This window comes from Thamnophis sirtalis, unplaced genomic scaffold, assembly GCF_051295495.1.
Source record: "Thamnophis sirtalis isolate CommonGarterSnake01/CBP01778 unplaced genomic scaffold, rThaSir2_p1.2 scaffold_3, whole genome shotgun sequence".
NCBI classification, from domain to species: Eukaryota; Metazoa; Chordata; class Lepidosauria; order Squamata; family Natricidae; genus Thamnophis; species Thamnophis sirtalis.
In genome coordinates, this window is record NW_028261383.1 from 151,148,123 (window position 1) to 151,167,605 (window position 19,483).

General features: G+C 42.1%; 1 protein-coding gene across 1 annotated transcript in view; it reads left to right on the top strand.

The window, feature by feature from the left end:
* Positions 1–10,142, top strand: part of LOC106548578 (electroneutral sodium bicarbonate exchanger 1) — a 99,013-nt gene extending 88,871 nt beyond the window's left edge. The window contains exons 22-25 of the mRNA XM_087710434.1: positions 4,243–4,380; positions 6,904–7,019; positions 7,451–7,553; positions 8,962–10,142. Of these exons, the coding sequence (XP_087566560.1) occupies positions 4,243–4,380; positions 6,904–7,019; positions 7,451–7,538 (342 nt within the window). The 3' untranslated portion in view covers positions 7,539–7,553; positions 8,962–10,142. The remainder of the gene's footprint in view (positions 1–4,242; positions 4,381–6,903; positions 7,020–7,450; positions 7,554–8,961) is intronic.
* Positions 10,143–19,483: the final 9,341 nt, after the last annotated feature.

The following is a 19,483-nucleotide window of genomic DNA, read 5'->3' on the forward strand; positions in this document are numbered from 1 at the left end:
TTAACAGTGGAACCATTTGAAAACTGGAAATTAGGATAAAAAACGCCTTTGTAGATTTGACAGAACGTCATTTCTCAATTCCATATACAATTGACGTAATAAGTCAATACCATCTATTAACTCTTCCTAAATTTCTGTGTTAATTAACAGAAATCTTGCTTGTATGTTTAATGGCTATGATGGAGGTTCTCTCAAGTGGGCTGTACGGGTAGTCCTCACTTACTGAGCTCAACTAGGACTGGAAATTACTAAGTATCATGGTCGTTAAATGAGATATCCCATGACCACAACTTGTGATTTCACTTCTGTGTTCTCCCAATTAATTTTGCTTGTTGGAAGCTGGCAGTGAAGTCCATGAATGGTGATCACATGGCTACAGGATGCTGTGATGGTCACAAATGAAGAGGATCGGTTGCAACTTTGAATAGTTGCTAAACGAGGCAGTCAGTAAGTGAGAACTACCCGTAGTGTGCTTGCTGACATGAGCCTTTTTTTTACCAGGGGAGTTGTGGTTTTAATCATGTGCTTGAAGTTAAAATATCTGATTTTCTCTCTGTGATAATTCCTGAATGTCTACCAAATAGCTCCAAGATTATTAAATCCACTTTTTCTTTACATCCATTGTCCCTAATGAATTCTACATTGTTTCTTGTCTTTTCCTATTGGTTTCAGCAGTATCACAAAAGACCATGGTTGTGTTTATTTAACAATGGGGCTGAACCAATAGTAAAAAAATTCTTTAATTTTTTTTTAAAAAAGGTTCCACCAATCACAGCACAGCTGATTGTCACAGCTGATTGTTGGAACCTTTTAAAAAACTTTTCAAAAGCATTTTTTAACTAACGGTTCGGGTGAATAGGTAGTAAAAAATGTTAAAAAAATGTTTTAAAAAGGTTCCAAGGATCAACTGTGACGATCAGCTGTGCTGCGCGATGGTTGGAACCTTTTCAAAAAACTTATTTAAAGCATTTTTTTTGCTACCTATTCATCTGAACCGGTAGTAAAAAAGTGCTAAAGAAAAAAAAGTAAAAAAGTTCCGATCATTGTGCGGCACAGCTGATTGTCACAGTTGATCATCGGAACCTTAAAAAAAAAACTTTTTAAAGCATTTTTTTTACTACCGGTTCGGGCGAACAGGTAGTAAAAAAAATGCTAAAAAAAAGTTCTGATGATCAGCTGTGCAACAACCAACTTTGCCGCGCGATTTATATTAGCTAGAAAGCAGGAAATTCTGCTTTCTAACCAATATAAATCGCCCGGCACAGCTGTTCCACCCCTCGCTGTTCTGCTTACCTTTGCAGACTCAGAAAGGGCTTCTTAGCGCCTGAGATGCAAATGTGCATGAAGCAAACTGGTGGCAGACTTCAGAGCATTTCACTCCTGAATGGGAGAACAACAATCCCAGAATTAGCATAAAAGCAAGCTTATTTGCCATAATGAAAACTTTTGGAGAAAGAGACCTTGATGATGCATGACTTACTCTCTGGTTCTCTTGCTTTCAATTTATTTTCTCTAGGGCAGTGATGGCGAACCTTTTTGAGCTCCCATGCCAAAAGTGGGGGGAGCGCAAGGGGGTCCTACATGGGCATGCCATACCCATAATGCTATGTGTGGGGGCCCCATGCGCATACGCATGCACACACCCTGCTTTTTGGCCTGCGATAGACCCATTTTTCACCCTTCCCAGGCTCCAGAGGCTTTCAAGGAGCTTGGGGAGGGCAAAAACAGCTTCCTCCACCCTCCCGAGGCTCTTTCCGGTCTCCTGGATTGCACTGGGAACGACCGAACAGCCTGCTCTTGGAAATGGAGGCTGTGGCCGATGGGCTTGGCCCTGGGCTCGTGCTCCGCCTGCCCAGGAGACAGAGCACAGGGAGGAATATAACGGCCATTTTGGAGGGAATGGACCCATCACCTTCCACTTACATCCACAGCAGCCACACCTGCCACTCCCCACCGCATTTGGAGTCAACAGAGGAAAATGCTCCTCTTGGTGGGGTGGCTGAGCTGGCCCACGCTGGGCCGCAAGCCTCCCAACCACCCTGCCCAGCACACAAACTTTGTCTCTATTGCGGCCTGCGAAGGCCTGCGCTTTCCCAGCCGACGCCCTGGGAGACTCATTTCCTGGCTCCATGTTCCCGACCTGGGTTATGGGGCAACCTCTGGGCATTATCCTCTGCCCACTACAATGCTGTTGCCACCGCCGCCTCTGCCAGACGTGTTGCCTACATCCATGCTTCCGCCGCCTCAGGTCCCAGTAGTCATTCTGCCTGTTCCATCAGATGCAGCAGAAGCATCTGCAATCGGTGTCTGCCTGGCCCACCTCCCCACGGCGGCTTCTGGCTGCTCCAGCGTCCCAGCCAGAAGCAGCACTGTGACAGCCGCTGAGGGCGAGGGGGCAGCGGTGGCAAGGATGGGCAAGAGCTTCCCTCCCTCCCCACCCGAGCAGGCTACTTGCATGGCTCCAGCTCGCCTCCCCGCCAGCAGTTGCTCCAATGTCCTGGCTGGAAGCAACAGCACAACAGCTGACGCTCCCAAGGGCTAAGTGGTGGTGATGGCGAGGATGGGCGGGCCCGTACTTCCCTTCTTCCTACCCACCCAAGCAGACTTCTTGCACAGCTTCAGCCCACAGTTCTGATGAGGATCCATGGTCTGGAACGTTGTCGCTTCCAGCCGGGATATATTCTGCCAGGCCCTCAGCGGCGTCTTTATGCAGATAGCTCACCTCCCTGCCAGCAGCTCCTCCAGCGTCCTGGCTGGAAGCCGCAGCACAACAGTCGAAGGGGCGAAGGGGTGGCGGTGGCGAGAATGTGTGACCTCCACTCCTTTGTCCCTTCCCCAACAGCGGTTGTTGCACTTCCTCTTCCAGCCGGGATGCTGGTGGAGGAGCTGTTGGCGGGGAGGTGAGCTACCTGCATAAAGACGCTGCCAAGGGCCTGGCAGAATATATCCCGGCTGGAAGCGACAGCGCTCTGGACTGCAGATCCTCATCAGAGCCGTAGGCAAGAAGCCTGCTCGGGTGGGGGGAGGGAGGGAAACCCAGGCCCACCTGTCCTTGCCACCGCCACCTCTTCGCTCCTGATACCAGGACACAGATGAGGGCCTGGCAGAATATATCCCAGCTGGAAGCGACAGCGCTCTGGACCGTGCATCCTCATCAGAGCCGTGGGCTGGAGCTATGCAAGAAGCCTGCTTGGGCAGGTAGGAAGGAGGGAAGCCCGGGCCCGCATATCCTCGCCATCGCCACCACTTCGCCCTCGGTAGTGTCAGCTGTTGTGCTGCTGCTTCCATCTGGGACACTGGAGGAACTGCTGGTGGGAAGGCGAGCTACCCTCATAAAGACGCCGCCGAGGGCCTGGCTCACTGACATGGGAACAGCTGCGATGGCTACCCGGTTGCTCCTGCCCTTCCTCCTGTGGCTGCAGCTGATGGTCTTCTGGGGCTGCGCAGGGACCGGCTGTCTCTTCTGAGACAGCCAACCAGCAAGGCATTCCAGACTGTGGAAGCCATGCAAGTAGCCCGCTCAGGTGGGGAAGGAGGGAAGCCCTTGCCCATCCTTGCCGCTGCCACCCCCTCACCCCTGGCAGCTGTCACAGTGCCACTTCTGGCTGGTGTGGGAGTGGCTGCAGGGGCCAGCCAGCTGCTCCTGCCCTTTCCCTTGTGGCTGCTGCTGCTGCCGCTTTTCTGGGGCGCCCGAGCTGGCCAGGCACTTCGGACTGCAGATTAACCACGGGCTGGAGGGCTGGGGCCAAGCAAGAAGCCCGCTCAGGTGGGCAGGAAGGGAAGCCCCGACCACAGCTCTGCTCCGCTAAGAAGCAATGGCCAGGATCCCTTCTCCGCGTCTTTTGGCATGCATGGCTGTTGCTCTTCTGGTTGCTGGTTTTTGCGTGTACATGCGCACCAGGAACCAGATCACCAAATTGCTGATGCGCATGTGCACCCTGGAAACAAAAAGATCATTTTCCTGGCGTGCGCATATGCACCAGCCGGTTCCACTTCTGCTTTCTGGCATGCCAATGTGCATGAAGACCAGCTGGCTGCTGTACCGGAACCCGGAAGAGCAACTGGTGATGGCTCCGCGTGCCAGGAGAAATGGCTCTGCGTGCTGCTTCTGGCACACGTGCCATAGGTTCGCCATCATGTCTCTAGGGCTTGTTATCTACTTTGCTCATTTCCAGTGAATTCTGTTGTCATCTCAGGAATGTTACTCTCTCCCCCCCAACTTCTCTTTTCTCCTTTCCAAAGGTTTTAGCATTGCTCTTTGTTCGGAAGATTATGGATTTATGCTTTTCAAAGCGGGAACTCAGCTGGCTTGATGATCCCATGCCAGAAAGCAAGAAAAAAAAATTAGATGATGCTATCCAAATGGCAAAAGAAAATGATGTGAGTAGGTTTAAGTACACATACAGGTAGTCCTTGACTTGCAACAGTTCATTTAGTGGCCATTCAAAGTTACAACAGCATTGAAAAAAATGACTTATAACCATTTTTCACTTTTACGGCCCTTGCAGCATCCCCATGATCATGTGATAAAAATTCATTTAACTGCCTCTCTTAGCAACATAAATTTTAGGCTCCCTTGTGGCCATATGTTGAGGACTACCTATACTTAGTACCAAGATGTGTGTCTCTGTGTGTCTGTGTTGTGTGTGTCTGTTTGAAATTAAGTGTACTTCAGCAGAATTGAAAGGACGAGTCTTTAGTGAGCTCTTTTTAAAGTTTTCTTCTGCTTAGGGGCTAAATGATTTTCCTATCTCTTCTCACTGATCTTTGGGATAAAGTTGAATAGACTGTCGTCTTTACACAGTCTGGAATTCTGAAGAAGAAGAAAAAACAGATGCTATTTATTTTTATTCTGCCTTTATTATTTTCATAAATAACTCAAGACAGTGAACATACCTAATATTCCTTTTTCCTATTTTCTCCACAACAATAATTCTGGGAGGTGGGCTGGGATGAGAGAGAGAGAGAGATTGGCCCAAGGTGACTCAGCTGGCCTAAGATAGGATTAGAAGTCCCAGTGTCCCAGTTTGTAGTATGGTGCTTTAACCACTATACCAAACTGGTTCTTCTAATTTTTCAACATAAATATGTGGTCCATTCACCTGAAGGCCAGACAAGGAATAATGGATGGAAACTGACCAAGGAGAGATTCAGCCTAGAAACAAGGAGGGATTTTCTGACAGCGAGAACAATCAATCAATGGAACAGAAGTTGCCTTAGGAAGTTGTGGGAGCTTCATCATTGGAGGCTTTCAAGAAAAGTTTGGGCTGCCATTTGTCAGAAATGCTGTGGAGTCTCCTGCTTGAGCAAGAGGGGAGGTCCCTTCCAACTCTGTTAATCTGTTATCTGTTATATGAGTGACCACTAGAGGGGAGCATTAGATCTTTCTTTAAAAACCAAGACTGGCTTTCTCTCCAGAAATTTCATCAGGAAAAACAGTTTTTAGCTGAAAGGGTTATTCAGCTAACTTTCTAATGTTTTTAATTTGTTTGTTTTTACATAGTTATTTCAGTCCTTTTTTCTTACGTTTCCATATCTTTTTTCTTATCTGCTGTATTGAAGTTCAGGACTTTTTTTTTAAAACTGAGGTTTCTTGTTTCCTAGCCTTTCTGGGTCTGATCTGATCTTTTGCCATCTCTCTCCCTCTCTCCCTCTCCCCCGCCTCTCTCTCCCTCCCTCCCCCTCCCCCTCCCCCTCCCCCTCCCTCCTTTGGGTGGCAACTGCTCTGGGTATTGTGGGTCCTTAGATCAGGTTGAACATAACTTTCTGGCTCTGGTGGTAATTTCCAGGAAAGAGATTCATGTCTTGAGACATCATGGATAGAACGTCACTTCTTCCAGGCATGGACTATATAGGTGCTAAATAAACTGGAACACTTTAATACAGTAATGATGGGATTCAGATAAAATAATACGTTCAGGGCTGTTGGAAGAAATATCCAGGTCCATTTCCAAGCTGGGAGAAAGGCACTGGAAATAAAATGGAGGCTGGAGGCTGATTGTAAAGACAGGTTCCCTTTATTGATGGAGCAGAACCAACAACCAGATGTGATTTTGGGACAGCTGACCAAATGGTTGAATGAATGGGTGGATCTTTATAGGTTTATTTGAAGTTTGTTCTGGGGGTGGTGCAATGAAGGCGCTTGTGTTCTGAAAGGGTGTTGTGGCTAATGCAAACTTTGTTGCAAGGAGCTTTGAAATATCCTGTCTTGAATGGGCTTCTGCTGGCAGTATTTGTTTTGTATATGAATTGAGCCATCTAGACAGTTGGCTTCCTCTTTCAATAAGCTCTTTATCTCCTTAAGTGTTGGCATCTGCTGTGGGCTATTAAGAAAGACTGGGGGCTGCTTACTGCCTCTAAAAACATGTTTCTCCATTTGTCCTTTTCTTCTTCTTGTGTCATATCCGTCATCGGATGTTGGCGATCATGTTAGCGATCCTATTTTTATCAACAGCCACAGAAAAAAGTGCTGCTGTGTTTTGTCCAAACCAGTCCCTTAGATTTTGAAGCCATGATGTTCTTCTTTAGCCTGGACCTCGTTTGCCTTCAATCTTCCCTGAAGTATGCTGTTATTTTTCTGGGTGTCGCATCACATGTCCAAAAAATTTGTCCTTTAGGGAAATGTAATATTCTGCCTTTTTAAATATTTCCCAAAATATTTCATTCTTCTGGGGAGTTTGGGAGGGGGAGCTTCTCACAGGACATAATGCAGAGCAGGCTACTTTAGTTGAAATTTGTTTCTTTATTGTCAGCAAATATCATGGAAGTTGATAAATTATGCTAAATGGTGAAAATGTTGTCCAGAGGTAACCAATATCAATTTGGTCATAGAAAACTTTGCTTGGTCTCTGTGCAGATTATTTTTTATCACAATCTAAACCAGAATTTCTCTGTGTTAAAAAGGAATCTCAGAAGATGATGGAAGATGGCACGACGGCTGTAATTGAAATGTCTCCAATGAGTTCAAATTATTTGGCAGCTCCAGGACACTCAAAAAATATACCAAAAATTGAAATTAGGTAAAAAAAAAAAGACGCTAAAAGCAATGATCACATTGTTGTTGTTTGTGCTGTTGTTGATGCTGCTATTGCAATTTTAATTCTTCCAGTAACCTCTTTGGGAAGAAAAAAGCAGAACGCCCTTTGGCACATCATTTGAGTGGTATCAACCACTTTTACAACTGTGCTTATATGCAGACACTTGTGTCTCCATCGCTGGCATTTTTTTAAAGAGTGGCATTTTAAATAATTTCCAGCTTTGTAAACATATACAGGGCCTAGTTGTGCTGTGTCCCATCAGCATGGGAAATGATATGGATTGAATTATATGTGTTGCATTTGGAAATGGTCTGTGAATAAGTCCTAAATCATTTAAGGCAGGGGAATCAACTCTAAATGATGAAAATAATTTTATAAAATAATAAATTATCTTAATGAAAATGTTATTATAGGCCTGATCCTGCAGATATTAATATCTCAGAAGAAATGCCTAAAACGACTGTGTGGAAGACTCTCACCATGAATACAGAAAAACGCTGAAGTTAAAAGGAATAGGTATGGAAATCTTCCATAGGGAAGTCTCAAATCAGTACATGCAGTCTTCAAGAAGTGATAATGTCACTTATATTGGTAATGAAACATCTGCAAGAAAACCACCAAGCTCTGGGAGCACCAAGAGCCCCACAATCTTCAAGGAAGATTATATAAAGGGGATAGTTTTAAAAAATGGCATGCTAAAAATAATTATCTATGCCTCTCCAACTACTGTAGCTTTCCTACATCTATTACTGTGAAGTGAATATAGTCAATGTAGGCCCACAAAATCGCCATACCATTTATGTAGCATGGCTGGTCAACAGTTGTATTATATATAGCTTATAAAGGAAGACCAGTCATTTGACTAATGATAGAAACTTCTGGTACAGAAGCAAAAGTTTGCAAACTATTTCTATATATCAGGGACATGCAGTCACTAGAGGCAAGGGAGGCAGAGCCTCACCAGTCTCCTCAGGAAAAAGAAAGAAATGTAAATATTTTTAAAAAAATAATTAAAGCCAAGATAGTTGCTACGAGATTCCAGGTCACAGTGGCTTGGTGTCTGCTTAGTGTTAACCAAAGCAGGAGGCGAGAGAACTCGGGGCCTCCTTTCCATAAGGAATTTTTCGCCTTCTAAAAGTTAAGAAAGAGTTAAAAGGCAAAAAAGTTCAGATGCAAAAGAGGCACTAATTCTTCCGCCTCCTGATCTGGAAGCAGCGAATCATGTCTTCTTGAGCACGCTTACGTTGGGCGGGGCGTGCTTCAGAGGAGAGAGGAGTGGGAGAGAAGGAGGAGACGGGCTCTTTGCTGCAGACCTGGGCGCTTGGCGGCTCCCGCGATGCAAAGTGCCCCACTGTCCCCGATGCTGCCGCCCACCTGCTGCCCCGGCCTGCTTCTCCAGGCTCCACCGTGGAAGTCCCGGATCGCCTCTGGGGGAAGGCTGGGTGAGAAGCGGAGCGAAGCTTCTCTGCGGCCTCCCGGCGCTGCACAGAGGCTCTTGCAGGAGCGCATGTCAGCAGCCGGCCCCGGCTGCAAGACAAGGGAGCGCTTAAAGCAGCCACTGCCGCCGCCACCACCCCTCCTTCGCCCGGAAGAAGCTCGAGCCTTTACTAACTGGATGCCCTTCCTGACGCCTATGCAGAGTTCACAGCAGACAATTACTCATTGTGCCCAGAGAGAAATATCTGCCACTTCCTAGGATCGAGCTCACAGCCTCCTGATTGTGAGGTGATAATTCCACCTCTAGGCCACTGCGCTGTTCTAAACGATTTTTGTATGCCAAGGATATAATTGGACAACCATGACAAGCACATTCTAAAACTGTTTCATTTGCTTGGAAGTTGGGGTGGGGGAAAATAAAAGATATGGGAAAATGCCTTCAGGGTCTCCAGGACTAGTATCTCTAATGGCAATTTTTGATTTGCAGCTTGACCGTTCGGGACTTGGCTTAGGACAAGGAGCTTGCAGCACATGAAGATGACTCAGGGAAGAGCCAAGGTGTGCAGGCAAAGGAGAGAAAATGCTTTTGCAATGGGAAAGGCACAGACTCACTAATTGCCCTGGTACTTCCTTCGCACAAGTAACTGGGTTCATATTAAAGCCATTGAGAAGTGTTCTGATTATCCTTTGTGTGCTTCAGTGGGCATTCTAATTATCTTTTGACCAGCAAGGTAATAGAAGTCTGATGTTAAAAGCCTCTCTTGTGTGTGCATACACACGTGCTTATTTGATGTATTACAATTTCTTAATAGTAGAGAGATTGCTGCCACTTTTTTTTTTTTAATTTGCCTTCCGGTGTGAGTTCAACAATTTCCACTTTGAATGTATAGCAACATTATGCCACAGTTATTTTCTGTTTGGTTTTGGTTTATTGGATGCTACTTTGAGATGTGGATGCTGTTTGCAAAAATCCAATAATAAAATGTTACCAAGTTACCATGCAAGCAATTGATAAGAGGTAACCCAATATTACAGATAAGTGGGAGAAATGTCTCTACGTGTCTCTCTCCGTTTTTATTTCATAATCATACTGCTTAAATTCTTTTTTTTTTGGTTCCTTTTTTATTTGGTAGCCAATCCTGTGAGGAGTTTTTTAAAAAGGAATTGTGTCTGTTGTTTTGTTAATGTGATTTCATGTCTAGGTAAATTCAGCCAAGCCATTGATCTCAGCAGTGCAAATTACTTAAGAGGAGGGAAAAGTGATTAACAGAAGAATTGTCAGTGTCACTTTTTTCACTATTTTGATGGTTACTAACTGCCAAGATAATGTGAACAAAAATTAAAATAGATATTGGAGCTCAAGGTGTGTACAAATGAAGAGGCAGTGTAGTGTGTTTAAGTGCAATGCAAAACATCTATTATCTCTCTTCATCCACGTGATAAAATACATATCTGGCCTTGGGAATAGGAAGGGATGAGTGAACTGTAAAGGGTGGTCATTCATAAAATATTACTCAGATGTGAGAAATAAGGAAACACGAGAAAGAAAATAAAAATAACGCACACATACAAACTAACTTTGCTCATTATAAGATATAGTACAAAGGAGCTCTGACAGTTTTCAAGATTCTGTTCTTATTCTCTAGAATAATAAAGATAATTTTAAGTGATCCTCAGTCTCATTTCAAAAGAGTTGAAGTTATAATGTCATCAGATAATAAAATTATTTGGCAGAAGTGATTCCTCCCTTTCCACATAGCCTGCTTGGTTGACAGGGAAGAAGGGGAGAGGCAGAAGGAGAGAGAAGATATCAAGAAGATAGAAATAAAATGGGAGATCAAGGTTGCAGAGAAAATGGATGGCTTTAATCCTGCAGAGAGCTTGCTCCCGTCCCATCCACTACTGTCATGTGGGCCCCATAGTTTAATCTCCCTGGAAGTAGAAATTGTTCTACTTCCTGCCCTATAGTTCATTCTAAACCGTTGCTTTTCCTTTCTTTGTTGTTGATGGTCATAGAATATTTAATCTCGCATTTTCAGCATTCAAAACAGCTTACAAAAAGAAGGACCAAAATGATAAATACAAAAGCACACTTTGCATACGATCCTAAGGAAAACAACTTTAAACTAACCCCACTGAACCACTATTGTTTGCGAGTTCACTGTGTTTTGGAGTGTGGTCATCATATTGGAATGGGGATTTCTGTTTTTGGAGAATAAGATAAATATTTTGCAGGCTTTTTAAAAAGTACAGATGCATATATATATTTTTTTAGCATACAACAAATTGTAAACACTGTAGTACAATTCCATTGAAGGCAATGCACAGTGTATTACGTGGATATTCTCTCCTTTAAAATATTTAACCTGATGTGTTAAAATTTATTTCCCAAAATCATTATCCAGTATCCTGGCATGTTAAGGAAGATTGGTACACATAGTTTCCTGGGAGTAAATCAGATTCAGTATAGCATTTCTGAGCAGCTGAAGCTAAAGCTCCACTTGGAGCTTTGGACAGTTAAGCGTAGAGTAAAAATTACTTTATATTTAGCAATAGCAATAGCGGTTAAACTTACATACTGCTTCACAGTGCTTTTACAGCTCTCTCTAAGCGGTTTGCAGAGTCAGCCTATTGTCCCCAACACTCTGGGTCCTCATTTTACCCACCTGGGAAGGATGGGAGGCTGAGTCAACCTTGAGCCTGGTGAGAGTCGATCTGCCAAACTGATAGCAGCTGGCAAATCAGCAAAGTAGCCTTCACTACTGCACTCTAACCACTGCACCACCAAGGCTATTTACTTTATTTACTTTATGCATTTTAGCTCCAGTACTTAAAAACTAAACTGAAAAAAAGCTACATAGATGTGCGATGTGATTGACAATGAACAATTGTATCTCCTTATTTTTCCTAATAGCATAAATTGCTGCCTTTGTTAGGAACTGGGAGGCAAACTTCTTGCAGAGAACTCTTAGATGATCCACTTTGGTTGCATGCTTGATGCAGCCAAATGACTGTTGGGTCTTTTGTGATGCTGTGAGGAAGTGAAAAAAGTTACATACACTTACACCCCAGGTTTCCATGTGGGCTGCTGTTTTTGGAAACGAAGCTGGCTTTGTATTCTTTATGCTCTATACGAGGAGTGTCAAACTCAAATTCATTGAGGGCCGCATCAGGGTTGTGCTTGACCTTGGGGGGCTAGGGGTGAATATGGCCAGGGTGGGTGTGACCAATTCATCATCACTCGTCAAGGCTCTGTTTTTGGCCATGACAGCCTCCTGTAGCCCTCTGCCAGCAAAAACAGAGCCTGGGAGGCAGGGGTGGGTTGCTACTGGCATTACTGCTGGTTCGGCATGCAAAAAAATTGCGTTAGAAAAGGAAATTTCAATAAAAAATAAAATAAGAAAAATAAAGAAAAAATAAAGAAAAGGAAATTTCCATTAGAAAAGGGAAAAAAATACATTTTTGGAATGAAGATTGTTCTGCGCATGCCTAGAACCGAAAATCAAGATGGCGTTGCCGGTCCTAACGGATCCAAACTGGTAGGAACCCACCAGTGGTGGGTTGCAGGTGGCACGCCCCAATATGGGTGTACCGGTGCCTGCTGGGAGCACCCTGTACCATTTCGGTACGGTGCTCTGGAGGGCCCGCCTGCCCAAGCTCCTTACCTGTATTTGAGCTCTTCAGTGCTTCCGCACACAGAGTGTACAGCGCCTGCACGACACTCTGCCAAGCAGCTGGAGGTTGCGGAGGCATCGTAGAGGTAAGGACACATGTGCACGTGTGCGCATTTGTGCATGCATGCATGTGGGGGACATTCGGCCCCATTGCACTGTACTGGTTGCAATGGGATCCGAAACCCACCACTGGAACCCACCTCGGCTGGGAGGGCTGCGTGTGGCCCTCCAAGGCTCTGTTTTTGCTGGCATAGGCACCACAGGCTGGTCCTTCGATGTTTCCAGAGCGGCCCTGCAGGCCAGATCTAAGCACCCTGTGGGCCGGATCTGGCCCATAGGCCTTGAGTTTGATACCCCTCTCTATACTTTAGAACTGTGGGCATCTTGTAAGCTCATCTGTTTGGTAGTTCATTTCTTAGGCTGTTGCTCCACTATGAGATTTCAAATTCTTATAGTGTAACTACTAAATATAGAGAAGAATCAAGTAATTGGTTCTTGCTGAATGATGTGAGACAACTTAACCTTATGCCATGGGTTTTCAATCTTTTGAAGCCAGTAGGCATATTTAACCTTGGCATATTTAACCTTCGGAAAGCATGGTATGGGTGAAATTCCCAAAATGGTCCATATGCAAGTGTGGTTATTCATACAATGACCACTGCATGGAAATGACAAACCTTCGTCAATAAAATAAAATAAAATAAAAATCTGCATCACAACACAAATTTTGAGGGTTTTTAAACAAAAGCATTTCAATCATGTCACATATTAAAAATGAAGAAGATAATATTTAAAACAATACCAATTGTCCTACCTAACTAATAATTACAGGAAATAATAAAATAATGGCAATTTGAACAAAATTAAGAGAATTAAACAGATTTAAACTTCAGGGGATGAATAACACTGTCTTATGCCTGTATGATGTCTGACACAGCATACCATCTCCAAGTTTACCATAAATTAGTTGCAGGTAGTTCTCAATTTATTACCATTCCTTTAACAATCATTTGAAGTTACAATGGCATTAAAAAAAAGGTACTTACGATCATTTCTCACATTTACAACAGTTGCAATAGCCCTATGGTCACACGATCAAAGTTTGGATGCTTGGCAACTGGTTCACATTTATGATAGTGAATGCAGTGTCCCAGGATCAAATTCATTTAACAACCATGTTACTAATTTAACAACTGCAGTGATTCATTTAACAACTGTGGCAAGAAAGCTCACAAAATGGAACAAAAGCACTTAACTGTCTTGCTTAGCAACATACATTTTGGGCTCCACTGCAGTCAGAAGACAAGGATAACCTCTTTATATATAGAGACAGTACTTTTCAAACAATTGTTCCAGTGCCTTTCAGTAAGACATTCCATTTCTTTGATGGATTTCATTGCTGAAAAAAGGAAGTCACAGAAATTTGAGCTTTCTAGCAGTGTCTCTCATCACCACCCAATTCCAAAAGTCTTCGTGAGTTTAATTTGGGTGGTAATGAGAGACACTATCACTGAAGACTGGTTTGCATTAGTATGTATTTTCTTAAAGAGCACTGGGAAAGAAGGAGTGTTAAATATAAAGGCAGCATTCCACCACTGTCAAATTACAAATAAATATACATCATTATTATTTTATTCTGCCTAACAATATAAAATAAAATTTATCACTGATTTATGGATGACACGCATTTCATTAGCAGATACAGTATATTCAACCTGATAAAACAATTTCAGTAGTTGGATAATTTGATGTCCCCACTGAGAAAAAAATCCAGTAGTAATTAATCAGTTCCCAACTGATTTCCCAAGGAAATCTTTCAAAGGATTTGTTGATTTGAGAAGACAACGCTTATCTCACCTCTCCTAGAATCAAGTCTGGTAGAGAATCCAAATCATTTGCCTCTTAATTTTCATAAAGGTGTTTGTCTTTGTTGTATTTTATTTAATACTCCTAAAAAGAAAATGCTTTGTGTACAAACTTTTTGAAAGGTTCTTCAGATAAGTTGGTAGAACCTGAGTAGGAAACAGCAGAGCAATGCAGGTAGTCCTCACATATCCACCACTCATTCAGCAATCATTTGATGTTACAACACTGAAAGAGGAGACTTGCAACTGGTCCTTGAAGTAGCAGCTGTTGCAGCATCCCTACCGTTATGTGATTGTGATTTGGGGACTTGGCAACCGGCACACATTTATAATGATTGCAGTATCCCATGGTCTTGTTCTTGTCATTTACAACCTTCACAGAAGGCTTTCAACAAGTTAGTCAATTAGGAAGTCACAACTCATGATATGATGCCATGCTTAATGATCCACAGTGAATATCTTAACCACCACTACGTTGGCCATGATCACATGACATTTACTTTTCACCTGATAGCAATAGAGTTGCCAAGCCCAACTGCAGTTGGTAAATGAGGACTACTTGTACTAGGGGCTAAGAAGAGAAGGCAGACTTGAATGGGTTGTAGACAGTATCATGATGGAGTTCTGCAAGGGTACAGCTAAGGCAGAAAATACATTAATGCATGGATTGTGGCAATTATTGGTTATTTACAGAGCACTGCTATATTAGTTGGTCAAGTAAAACACAAACAACCTCAACACATGGTTAGATTCATATCACAGGGCCAGTCTGGTATAGTTAGTAGATAAGGTATCGGCCTAGAAACGAAGAAACTGAATTCTAGTCCCGCCTAAGGTACAAGCCAGCTGGTTGATCTTGGGCCAGTCATTTTGTCTCAGCCCTAGAAGGAAGCGATGGCAAACCATTTCTGAAAAACCTCATCAAGAAAATTCCAGGTGGTTTTGGACACAATTGAATGGAAGAAATAGACTCATACCAAACGATGTGTTCTGGAATAATGAAAAGTGCCCCAAGATGGATCTGTGTAGCTATGCATTATTCCAGGTACTTGGGATCATTCTAAATTAAAGCATAAACCTCAAGACTGGAAAAGGTCCCAGCATTAAGAAATAAGCCAATTGTGTCTTTCGCTTACATAATTTATACCCGTGGTAGTGAAACTATAGCACGCGTGCCGGAAACGGCATGCAGAGCCATCCCGTGCAGGATGCGTGGCCTTGCTGGCTCCTCTTCCATGTTCCTGTGCACGCACGCATGCCTGCCAGCTGGCCTTCGTGCATGCGGGAACGCCAAAATCCGGAAGAGCAGCAACCTGAACTTCCGGGTTTCCATTGCATGCATGCGTGGCGGCCAGCTGTTTGTCGGTACACGCATGGGTGACAGAACACTGCTCTTCCGGGTTTCAGCGCTCCCGCGTGCACGAAGACCAGCGAGGCCTCGTGTTCCTCACAGGATGGTTTTGCGTGCCATTTCCGGCATGCAGGTCGACACACGGAGACGAAAAAGGTGAGCCATCACTGATCTATACCATATTCCCATTATTTATTGATGAATAAAATATTTTTAGAAAAACAATGGAATAAATATTTGTTTGAGAAATTGCATCCAGATGGGTAGTTTTTCAAATTCAGAGGGTTGACATTCATTTGGGGTAGCAGGAGGAAGGAATCTTTAAGTTGTGGGAACTGAAATAGAATAGGTCAGGACAGGGAAGTGGAGAGATTGCAGGCTGGCAAATTTATCTTTGTTGCTCTGAATGTCTAACAGTTTCCGCAATCACAACATAGTTTTTTTTTTAAAAAAAAATCATTCCAATCTTCTGCAGAGTAGACCAGAAAAATACAATTAAAGGCTAGCTAGAGATAGACAATCCATATCATTCATTGGAGGCTAAAGGACTGTAGATTTCATTCCATTTTTTTCCCCCAGAACATTCATGCTGTTTGCTCTTGATCCATTTTAGATTAATCTCCCACAAACTGGGTGATGGAATTGCAGTTCCAAGAGACGGGGCGCCATTAGGGAAAGATGATAAAACACTCTGGGTCAAGTTGTTCAAGCATGTTGACTATTTTTGAAAATTATGAAGAATTTCATAATCTTAACTGAAGAAGGAGGGGGATCCAAGAAAAGGTGCTGGCACATTTTTCTAGTGTTTATTCTTCCTCCTTTTACAATTACATGTAGAAATAGAGAAACTATTTTCTTTTTAGATATAAAGGAAAATAATATTTATTTTGTTGTAAGAAATGTAATTTTAAAAAACCCACCCCATATTGTAAATAAATGTAATAATGGGGAGAAGAACTTTTATTGGTTCTGTAGAAACTGAAATACATTTGCTAAAATTTTGCTCAAAAATGAGTTATCTAAATAAGTATAGTTTTGTTGTTTTATGGTTTAAAAAAAATCACTGATTCTGCCACATACTTCATGTTTGTACAATCTCTGTCAGTAATAATAACACACTGATGATTGAGAATTGTACCCATTGTTGATTTATATGTTAAACCTCAATATTAAAATATTATTCTAAGTGTGCTCTTTGTCACATTATTTTCAGAAGACAGTGTTTTCCATTGAAACAGGTTTTAAAAACTTATAGTGTTTTCCCATTTTCTGATTTTTTTAAAAATTATTTTACTTGTATACTCAACATATTTTTAAGATACTTAATTTTTTAAAAATCTGTGTGTATGCCATGAATAAAGGAAACCTTCAATGACCAAATAATGAGCTGATATGGAAATATTGTTCTCTGCTCAAATTGTTCTCTGTTTTCTGATTGGTGTATGCCATCTTTTTTTAAAATTGTTTACAAGTCTCCAATGAAGTGGGCTTCCTGCCTGCTCAGTGTTTTCATTCTGAAGGAAAAGCAGATCTAGACCAATAAGTGCTTACGGATGGCTAATGTATATCAACATTCCCTATTTAATGTTCATTGTAGGAGGGAGGAGGTGGTAGTGGTGATGGTGGTGAAAAAATGCACACATATATTGGGATTCAGAAATGAGTGTGAAAGTCCATTCAAACTATTTATGTAAGAAAATGAGAAATAGAAAACAATACCAACAGCACTTAGACTTACATACTGCTTCACAGTGCTTTTACGGCCCTCTCTAAGCAGTTTACAGAGTCAGCATATTGCCCCCAACAACCTGGGTACCCACCTTGGAAGGATGGAAGGCTGAGTCAAACTTGAGCCTGGTGAGATTCGAACTGCTAAATTGCAGGCAGCTGGCAGTCAGCAGAAGTAGCCTGCAGTACTGCATTCTAGCCACTGCACCATCACGGCTCAACAATGCATGGTAGTGGCATGCTGTCAATGGCCAAACCAGGCAAAAGGACTAGATAATGCCCTCCCTGACATACTACAGAAGTTTCAGGCGGGAAAGACATAGTAACTGAATCAACCAAGGTTGCAAGGTCTTAAAAATTCCTCAGAGATTTTGCTGAGTTTCATTTTTTTTAAATTTTCTGGCTGGTTGAAGAAGATACTATTCTTCCAGGTAGTGATTCCATCATCTTGAAGTTCAAATATTGCAGAATGAGAAATTGTTCCCGCATGTTAGTTCTCAGGAAAGTCACTTTAAAACAAAGGGTGGGGATTAAAACCTTAGTTTAAAGGGAGCACAGGATATATTTTCTAATTGAAAACTAATAGTTTTCAATACTGGGCAACTTAATTGACTATAAGAATGCAGTTTCTTCAATATGGCCTTCAACTACGTCTCTTATGAAATTTTAAAAAGGAAGCCCACAAAATATGGCTTGGACAATGTTACTCTTAGGTAGATATAAAAGTGATCAGAAACACTCCAAAATGAGTGTCAACACTGGAGAAGATTTTGATGGCCTTTTGGCTTGATCCGTCAGGATTCATATTGCCTTCTTTTTCTTTGCATCTTTTTGCAAGATTACAGTGATTCTGCATTCACCATCTGTGAAAGAGAGCTCTATGTGTTCTTTGGTGACAGCAAAAACTTTCCTCTTGGGGCATCTTTGGCAAAAAAAATGGTAAAGAGCGAGGTGGGAAGCTGACTTGTGAATAACACTGGACTCACTGGCCGTTTTAAAAAAGTCCCGATTTTCTGGCTTCATGTTGAAAGCCCAATGGATTTGCTTAAGAAATCCTAACCGGGGCAAGACAAAAGACACTCTGTCTAACCTCTCTCTCTCTGTCTCAGTACTTTCATTGAAGATATTAAAATGTTAAAGCAACAAAAGGGGCGCAGGGACCCCCCTGCGCCCCTTTTACCTCATTTTATAAGAAAAAATGACCAAGTACCATAGAGCTGCAGGAAACACTTGGCTAGAGAGGTCGTGAGTGTTACTTCCTGGATATTCTGGAGGGGAGGGGCACGGAGGTTGGAGGTCTGCTCGTGTAGAAAAAATGGTGGCAAAGTTTCTTTGAAAAATATTTCCCTGACTAATTTCACCATTTCAATTTGCTCGGTTCTTTGTATTAACATCTACAGCATTCTGAGTTGACTTGGAATGCTCACTTGTGCCTGCTGGTAAGTGAGCTGGGTTTTTTTCTTTTATTTTTTTAATGTATTTTAAAATAATATTTTATTTATTGTGCATAGGATTTTTAAAAATTCTGTGTGGATTCTTTTTTTAAATTGTCTTAGACTATTTAAAAAAAGATTCTATCCAAAATAAATTGAAGTGAAACCATGTTTAAAAATTCTATGCACAATACTTTGAAATATATTGTGCATAGAAAGAATAGTTTGAAATGTTTTACTTCAATTTATTCTGTGTGGATTCTTTTTTTAAATTGTCTTAAGCTATTTAAAAAAGGATTCTATCCAAAATACAAAATACCAGCTGCAGTTATTCACTTAAGAACTGTGGCAAGAAAGGTGGTATAATGGGCTTAGTGACCAAAGTTACAATGGCATTGAAAAAAGTGACTGATGACCATTTTTCACACTTAGCGACCATTTTCACACTTAGCAACCATTGCAGCATCCTCATGGTCACGCGATCAAAATTTTGATGTTTGGCAACAGATTCGTATTTATGATGGTTTCAGTGTTCTGGGGTCATATAATCACCTTTTGACAAAGTCAAATGGGGAAACCAGATTCACTTATGTTACTAACTTATCAGCTGCAGTTATTCACTTAAGAACTGTGGCAAGAAAGGTGGTATAGTGACCAAAGTTACAATGGCATTGAAAAAAAGTGACTGATGACCATTTTTCACACTTAGCGACCATTTTCACACTTAGCGACCATTGCAGCATCCTCATGGTCACGTGATCAAAAATTTGATGTTTGGCAACAGTTACAATTTTTATTTGTAAATTGTAGTTATGTTGAAATAAAAAAATATTACAATACTATTTTTGCGTTGTATGAAATTTTTTGTTGCTCCGTATAAAATTTTTAATCAACACCCCCCCCCCAGGTCATATTAGCAGTCCAAACCAAGAATTAAAAAGTAAAATTTCCAAATAAG